Raw genomic sequence first — 9,305 nt, 5'->3', positions numbered from 1 at the left:
ATATTATTTTTTATTTTGAGATAATTTCATGGCACATTAATATTTATGCAATAATTAGGATGAATTTCTGCCCATTGAAAATAATAAAATTATATATATTACTTTTCAATGAATGCAGTATCTCATGTTAAAAAATCAAAAATCCAGATTTTGAAGTCAGATTTGTGCCATCTGGTGGGAGAAAAATACGAAAATCTGCAATTCCATGGTTAGCCCATATATTTCTATATAGCTTCATATAAAAGGCCTATCAATTCTCTAATTGTTTTTAGACATAAATACTTATTTTATGAAGTTGTGGGTTTGGATATATATATATATTAAGACATTCTCAAAGACAACTTTTTGTAAAGGTTTAGATTTTTTTGGTTTGAAATGTTGATTTGAAGCGGCAGTTTTTTAACTATTATTACTACAGCCAAACCTGAACACAGAGAAGCATTTTGTTACACAAAACATAAAAATTCTATAAAAATGTAACAAAAATTAACAGAAATGTCTTATCAGAGCTTAATCCTTCTGGGTTTGATCTGATTTCAAACTCTTATTTCAGTTTTCTGACTCGTTTTGGCTATATGGTTATAGCCATACCAATTCATTTGAGTGTGTATAATTGTGTATGTTTGTGTGTGTGTGTGTGTGTTTGTGTGTGAGTGAGTCTGTCTGTTTTGGACTCTTGATGTTTTAGAGTGTAACCTCTTCATTGCTGTCCACTTTTTTTACTGCATTGTAGTTGAATTATTGATTTTATTTTACATATTTGCTGTGTCAGTCACACCAGTTCATATGTGTGTGTGTACACGTGTGTGTGTGAGTGGATATCATTTAAGTGTGTATAATTGTGTATGTTTGTGTGTGTGTGTGTGTGTTTGTGTGTGAGTGAGTGTGTCTGTTTTGCACTCTTGATGTTTTAGAGTTTCACCCCGTCATTGCTGTTTTTCTGACTCGTTTTGGCTATATGGTTATAGCCATACCAATTCATTTGAGTGTGTATAATTGTGTATGTTTGTGTGTGTGTGTGTGTGTTTGTGTGTGAGTGAGTCTGTCTGTTTTGGACTCTTGATGTTTTAGAGTGTAACCTCTTCATTGCTGTCCACTTTTTTTACTGCATTGTAGTTGAATTATTGATTTTATTTTACATATTTGCTGTGTCAGTCACACCAGTTCATATGTGTGTGTGTACACGTGTGTGTGTGAGTGGATATGCTGGTTTTGCACTCTTGATGTTTTAGAGTTTCACCCCGTCATTGCTGTGTCCTTTTTTTCTGCATTGTGTTCAGATTTTTTGTCGATTTCCCATTAATTTCCTATGGTCGGTGATTTTTGACCAAAGACCACAAGTGTGACAATTTTTTTACGACCACTTAGTCTGCTCGAATCATGCCCTTCATGACTTCAAGACTGAAGTGCACCAGAGGGTTATCCACTCCCTTATTAGTGAACATCACTGTTTACAGATAAAGTGATCATATTTACACCCGTTTTACATTTATTAGACCTAGATGATTATTTAAGACTACTGTACCATTTTCAAGAAAAGGGGGGTTGTTGATAATTTGTTAATGAGGCTTCAGTGTTCAGTCCGGTGTTTGATCAATACTGTGATAGATGGACTCTTCTTGAACAGAATCAGTTCTGAGACTCAGATAAACGTCACTATGTCTACTTGAGTTCAGTTCTGTGTAGATCTGATCTGGATCCACACTGTTTCTCACTGCAGCAGCAACATTCATGTAGTCGAGGTCTGTGTCGACTGCTTCTGTGTTTGCAGCAGAACCGTCATCACTTTGAGCTGTGTGTGAGTTTGAGATCACAGCTGGGTTTCCTTTCTCATAAGCATTCTGTGGAATTGGAAAAAGGGAAATGATTGCTTCATCATCAGTTAGTGTAAATATGCAGGTGCGAAGGGCATGGAAATATTATCATCATGATTAAATGGTGTATTGGACAAAAATGTAGCCACTGCTGCATATAGGTTGGGGCGTGATTTTTCAATTTAGCAATTTTCACAGCAATTTTATTTACATTAAATCACACTATTTACACTTTTGAGCACACTGGCGCTTGTGTGTCTCATGACGGATTTCATCATGCTAAAGTGCGGGAGTATCTTTTGAATGAGAAATGACAGCATTAACAGAGCAGGATCATTTTCAGTGATTAAAACCGTATGATTTACTGTGTTCTTCACATAAACATATTGCAAGGCTTCAGAAGACTTAAATTGTAGTATAATGTCATAATATTTGTAATTTCCTTTTATACACCATCACACTTTGTTCAGTATGATGCTGTAAGTTCACTCGATGAGTATAACATGTGGATAGACTTTTACCTATTCATGTGAAGAAATCAGCACTAAAGGACAAACACCATCCACACATAAAGCATATTAAGGAAAACAAAGCAAGAAAGAGGAAGATGAGCTGACCTGTTGAGGAGTTGTGTTGATCTGTGATTGTGATGCTGGTGAATTGTTGATTTAGCTCTGTTGCGCTGACACATGATGGTGTGATTGAAACATAGCTGATAGTTGAAACCTCGGTGTTCTTATCTGAAAACCAAAAATCAACTTATACACACTTTTAGCAAATTCAGAGTGAATTAAATTGTATATATAACCCTGAATTATGCTGTAAATTGGCTTTTATATAATAACATAAACTACAGCTGCTGACATGTTTCTGTGTACATTTCTAATATAGGTCAATGTGCAGAAACCACATTAATCACTTACCCTCTTTAACCAGCAACAAAATATCTGAATAGATACCAGTTAAAGTCCTCTCCACACCACACCAGTATTGTCCTGTATCCTCTGTTCTCAGATCAGTGATGCTGACGGTGAAAACTCTGGCCGTCGTGTTGTCAGTCAGAGAGAACCTCTCGTCTTCAGCTGGAGATCCTGATTTCACCATGATGTTTTTATTTCCAAACTTACACTTGCCTTTACAAAAATACTTTGAATTTGATTCACATCCAGCTTCATAGCTGCATCTGATGTCAACTCTCTCTCCTCTGAGACCAATAACTATTTCTGGAGCAACAACTGAAAACAGAAATATCATTAATAGAGCTGTTATATGTGAGCAAGAGATTTTAGAGCAGAATGATAACTTACACACATGAGACTGATGATCATGCAGTAAAACAATAGAAACATGTCAAATTCTGTACAAAAGCCCTCAAGCTCACCTGTACAGATGCTGGAAAAGAGGAATAGAACGTCCCACATGCTACAATTGTACGCACACTTTGCTTTAATATAAGACAAAAGCTCAGATGTTACAGTCTTTCTTTTCCGTGCTGAGTTTAAAAGCATACTGTGTCAGCAACTTCCTTTCACTTCTCTGTATCCCTGACCACATCAGCTCTTCAGTACATCGTCAGAGAGCACATATGTGATGATTCACTGTATTTGCATACATACGTCACACATCAGCCGTGGAGCAGTGTGCAACATCAGTCATCTGTGGATTCAAATATTTTTAATATTAATATAGACACTGATTGTTTACACACAGAAAAACTGCATGAACTGAGTGTAATATTTTCGATCTCTTTTGCTCAACATTGGAGTGTTAATAGGCCTGCTGCTTTACACCCGTGAGAAAACCTATTAACTGCTGCTAAAAGAAAACTATTGAGACTGTAACACTTCTGTGTGGCCTTTTATTCTGAAGGTAACAAGCTCATTTTCTTCAGTGTGATTAATCACATCAGCGACTAATTCCTCTCCACACTGACCTCTGATGGACAACATGTGAAATGAGCCAAATCCACATTTTATTACAATCCATACATCTATACTGCATCACTGAGGCTCCAGGAAAAAACAAAAGGCAAACTGATACAGAGTCTGATTAAGACTTCATTATGACTGGTAATAATTTAAAGGCATTTAAATGGTCAATTAAAAGCTAATTTGTCAAATCAACCCTGTTCTTTCTATAATGGACTATGGAAGACTCACTGATTTCTATTCATGTAGGTTTGTATCTGTGTTCTAGATTTAAAAAAAACTGCTGGTATAAGCGTATTTATTGCATAGCATCTCCATACATCTTACAACACAATTAAAAGTATTTTGTCAAACCTACCTTGTTCTTATTAAGTGATCGAGGTTTAGCTGGTTAGCAAGAGCCCACTAGCACCTGCTTTTACTTGTTCAAAAACATTTAATCTGGATTAGAGAGATTTGGAAATCCCATGTTTTCTATGCAGGATCAGGTATTTCTTACTTTTGTGCTGGTTTTTCAAAGTAACATCAACCTGATCCAGATTACCAAATCTGGATTTGGTAATGTTTTTATTTAAATATACATAAAACAGCACAATACAAACATCCCTTTCCATTTTTCCATTTTATTTTTTTTTCTTTCTTTTTATTTTTGGTTCATTAAAACCTCATTTGAGGGATGCAACTAAAAACTACTTTGAAGTGGTTCATCTCTGATGATTAATACACAGTGATCAATGACCTGAAGACGAATAATGATTATTTTTGTTTGATATTGAAAGCTGTTTGGGGCAGTATTTATGGATTATTGTAGGTAACCTAATGTCTGCTTCAACTAGAATGGTTAAATGAGTCAAGAGCAAAATAAAAATATAAATCTGTGTGCATGATACAAATAGTGCATTTTCCTGATAATTTTTTTTTTAAGTTGCATTACTTCTTTTATCAAAGGTATCTCAGTCTTACTGAAAGATTTGATACAGATCCAAAAAAAGTGATGTAATCCAATTTTAGAATCCTTTTTTTTAATGTTGAACTACCCATTTTCAAGAATTGACCCAATTCGATCGGATTGACCAACATCTAATCAGAATCACATATTTTCCCTTGATGACCACTTAAAATGTTTCCTGACAAAATATGTTTAATTTTGCAACATTTCAGTTACAAATATTTCAGCTCAGGAAAGCCACAGTGAAGGTTTGAGAATGATTGTTTTCTTGTGATGTCATCAGCCAGTCAGTAGCGTGATGATGTCATTGCCCTGATTATCCAGTCAACATCACCCTTTACAGATAAAGTGATCATATTTACACCCATTTTACATTTCTTAGGCTAACACGATTATTTAAGACTACTGTACCATTGCCACTCCCTAATTAGTCAACATCACCATTTACAGATAAAGTGATCATATTTACACCCATTTTACATTTCTTAGGCTAACACGATTATTTAAGACTACTGTACCATTTTCAAAGTTTATGCAATATTCATATTCAATAAAAGTAAAAAAAAAAAAAAAAAAGGGTTTTGATCATTTGTTGATGAGGCTTCAGTGTTCAATCGAGTGTTTGACTAATACTGTGATAGATGGACTCTTCTTGAACAGAATCAGTTCTGAGACTCTGATAAATATGACTCTGTCTACTGGAGTTCAGTTCTGTGTAGATCTTTGCTTTTCTCACTGCAGCAGCAACATTCATGTAGTCGAGGTCTGTGTCGACTGCTTCTGTGTTTGCAGCAGAACCGTCATCACTTTGAGCTGTGTGTGAGTTTGAGATCACAGCTGGGTTTCCTTTCTCATAACCATTCTGTGGAATTGGAAAAAGGGAAATGATTGCTTCATCATCAGTGAGCAAGATTGTGAACCCTGACTTGAGAAGAACTAAAGTTCATGACACAGTTAATTATAGATATGTTAGGCGAAGATAATCCTGACTCACATCTTTTCTTCTCTTTTCTGTCAGATGAAGCCCTTCAGCAGAAGAGGAGACCCAACCTGTAATAGATGAATATTACATTACTCTTAAAACTCCCATGCTAGCTTGAATCCAGTGCCACAGTCTCAAATATTGTGTCCAGTCCAGCAAGAATATGACTAAAATAATTCTGAAGACAAAGACAAAATGAAATCCAAATTGAATAAACTCAGTTTTATTTAGAATTGTTCTGAATGATTAGATCTGATTTCAAGTACAATGAACTGAATTGAACACATTGAACTGAACATGAAATCTTTAAGTAGAAAGACTGAAATAGTTTTTACTTGTAAACCTTCAAAAAAATAATTTTGCACAGTGTAGATGTTCTGTTATTAGAGACTAGAAAGAAAAAGAAATGTCTGAATTCACTGGTGACACATCAGAAATGTAGATTTTATTGATTCATTCATTATTACCCCAAGTCTTTTTCTTCCATACGGCCACAACAAGCAATACAGCAGAGATCAGGAGCAAAACCAAACCTCCTGCAGTGATGATGACGACGACGAATAAATCTGAGAACCAACAGAAGCAAAAGTCCAGCTGTGATAATGCAAGAACCACCAACTCACTTGGGGATGTAGAGAGTGTCCGTAAAGGAAAAAAATATCAGTCAGATGAAGAAATCAACGTGACATCATACAGAAATAAAGCATATGAAAGAAAATTTACTGAGAGAGGAAGGGCAGAAGCTGATCTGACCTGGTGAGGAGATGTGATGATCTGTGATCGTGATGGAGCTGGATTGTGGGTTCAATTCTGATCTGCTCAAATGGGGCGGCGTGTTTGAAAATGAGCTGATCGTTCGATCTGAAGGGAATATTTTTCGATGTCCTTACTACGTTTCTGGACGTTGACAGTGTTAATTACATTGCTGTCTATGGAGGATCAGAGCGCTCTCGGGATGCATGACAAATATCTTAATTTGTGTTCCGAAGATGAACGGAGGTCTTACGGGTTTAGAATGACATGAGGGTGAGTAATTAATTACAGAAATATAAATTTTGGGTGAACTATCCCTTTAAGTCTCTGATCTCCACCAGTTTTAAAATCTATTAAACATTGGTTTAAAAACAGATTTCATGCATGTCTTTCAAAGTAAACGTCTTGCATCAGAAAAACATGGAATGACTGTTGTTGTTTCTTTGACCACACACTCCTTGACCCACACAAAACTGTCTTGCGACCCACCAGTTGAGAAAAACTGGTCTAGATGGCATAAAAGAGTAGCGCAATAAACAGTGGGTCGCTTCAGTCCTGGGGGGCACACTCGTTTTTAATGCTACCTATTGTTGCGGGCATATTATTGACATGTAAAAGTCTAGACCCTGAATATAAGATGACCCCATTTTATTTCAGAACAAATATGGGTAAAAATCTATCTTTACAGCACATTTAGCTTGAGTTTAAGACAGCGATAAATTGATCATTTTTACACTCTTTTACAAGACCTACAAGATTATTTAAGACTACTGTTACCATTGTTTGATTGTTTGTGGGGCTTCTGGGCTCAGTCGAGTGTTTGATCAATACTGTGATAGATGGACTCTTCTTGAACAGAATCAGTTCTGAGACTCAGATAAACGTCACTATGTCTACTTGAGTTCAGTTCTGTGTAGATCTGATCTGGATCCACACTGTTTCTCACTGCAGCAGCAACATTCATGTAGTCGAGGTCTGTGTCGACTGCTTCTGTGTTTGCAGTTCTGTGAAACTCGTTTGCAGAAGAACCATCATCACTTTGAGCTGTGTGTGAGTTTGAGATCACAGCTGGGTTTCCTTTCTCATACGCATTCTGTGGAATTGAAGAAGGAAGACTTGAGCAAGAAAGTGAACCTTGATTTTTACTTAAGAAGAAATCTTAAATAAAGATGATCCTGACTCACTTCTTCTGCTTTTATTGTTGTCACATGAAGCTCTTCAGTAGAGAAGGGAACCAGACCTGTGATAGATAAATGCTGTTTTTGTTTTAAAACGGCCAGTAACTGAATTCAGTTCTTCATGTTAGCTTCAATCAAAATATTATGTCACTGCCTCAACAGTTGTGTTCGGACCAGTAGTTAAATAAATAAATGAGTAAATAAGTAAGTAAATAAATAAATACAAAATCTGAACAGAAAGAAAAACTGTGATCCAATTGTGTAAAGTCCCCTGTAATTTCATGTTGTTTGTGCATCATTCCTCGTTTTCATTTAGTTTAACTTGATGTACGAAAATAACACAACTTAAATATAAATTAACCCAAACTATATAGACATATTAATATATATATATATATATATATATATATATATATATAATTCAACTGAAATAAATAAAGAAAATAGAAATAGAAAAATAGTCCATTCAAAATAATAAAACCTAGTATCTCAATGACATTACAATAAGACTGATCTGAATTCACTGGAAACATCATACATTTAGATTTTATTCATTCATTTGTTCATTTATATAGTTCAAAAATATTACCACAAGTCTGCTTTTTCTTTCGTACCGCCACAACTAGCCTGTTCTGACTCTGGTGAATTTTTGTTGAATTGCATGGAAACCAATGGGGGGTCAATTTGACCCCAACAAAATTAATGTATCCATAATTTGTACAGTCTTTCTAAAACACATATGTATCAAAACTCTGAATGCACACTGATAACCCTAAATGAGAAAAGTTACATGCATGCATGAGCTACTACAGCTACTGACTCGTTTTCATGTACATTTCTACTATAGGTCCATTTGTAGAATTCACATTAATTTCTTACCCTGTTTAACCAGCAACAATAAATCTGAATAGACATCAGTAGTTAAAATCCTCTTCACAGCACACCAGTATTGTCCTGTATCCTCTGTTCTCAGATCAGTGATGCTGACGGTGAAAACTCTGGCCGTCGTGTCGTCAGTCAGAGAAAATCTTTTGTCTTTAGCTGGAGATCCGGATTTAACCATGATGTTTTTATTTCCAAAGATACACTTGCCTTTACAAAAATACTTTGAATTTGATTCATATCCAGCTTCATATCTGCATCTGATGTCAACTCTCTCTCCTCTGTGTCCTGTGACTGTTTCTGGAGCACCAACACCAGCTGAAAACAAAACATAATCAGCCAGGACCATCACATTTACTGCATTAAGAAATACTGTCTACTGATTGTAAAATATTGTGGAAAATTGGAAAATTAGAGAAGTTTAAAACTGTCACAGGCAAAATAACTCACCAATATGCATGCAGGACCAGAGAAGAAGAAGAAAAAAGCTCCACATGATGAGGATTAATGGCACTTTTGACTAAATTAAACCCTTAAAAACAGACTATTTTTTTTCCGTCTTCCGTGCTGACATGCGTATGGTGCAATGCTTAACTTCTCCTTCCCCTTCCCTGTTTTTATTACGAAATTTCTCACTACATGATGATATCTTCCCATTTAAAGGTTAATGTGCATATAAAAAAAAAAATATCAGAACAGATCTAATTCATACAATTTGTCAGTGTTATTATGCTTTTATGTGGCCTCAGAAAGTATTTGCATAGTAATTGCAGAGAACATCACATTACATTTCTCTAAATACACTTTTCATAATTGTCA

At 35.5% G+C, this 9,305-nt stretch overlaps 1 protein-coding gene across 1 annotated transcript in view; it reads right to left on the bottom strand.

The window, feature by feature from the left end:
- The window catches only part of LOC107570910 (CMRF35-like molecule 9), a 49,666-nt gene extending 40,579 nt beyond the window's left edge, over positions 1 to 9,087 (bottom strand). The window contains exons 1-3 of the mRNA XM_016257185.1: positions 8,937 to 9,087; positions 8,471 to 8,804; positions 2,432 to 2,526 (exon numbers count right to left, since the gene is read on the bottom strand). Of these exons, the coding sequence (XP_016112671.1) occupies positions 2,432 to 2,526; positions 8,471 to 8,804; positions 8,937 to 8,982 (475 nt within the window). The 5' untranslated portion in view covers positions 8,983 to 9,087. The remainder of the gene's footprint in view (positions 1 to 2,431; positions 2,527 to 8,470; positions 8,805 to 8,936) is intronic.
- Positions 9,088 to 9,305: the final 218 nt, after the last annotated feature.

This window comes from Sinocyclocheilus grahami, unplaced genomic scaffold (genome assembly GCF_001515645.1).
Source record: "Sinocyclocheilus grahami isolate Dianchi unplaced genomic scaffold, SAMN03320097.WGS_v1.1 scaffold1520.1, whole genome shotgun sequence".
In the NCBI taxonomy this organism is placed as follows: domain Eukaryota; kingdom Metazoa; phylum Chordata; class Actinopteri; order Cypriniformes; family Cyprinidae; genus Sinocyclocheilus; species Sinocyclocheilus grahami.
This window is presented reverse-complemented; position numbering and strand designations above follow the sequence as displayed.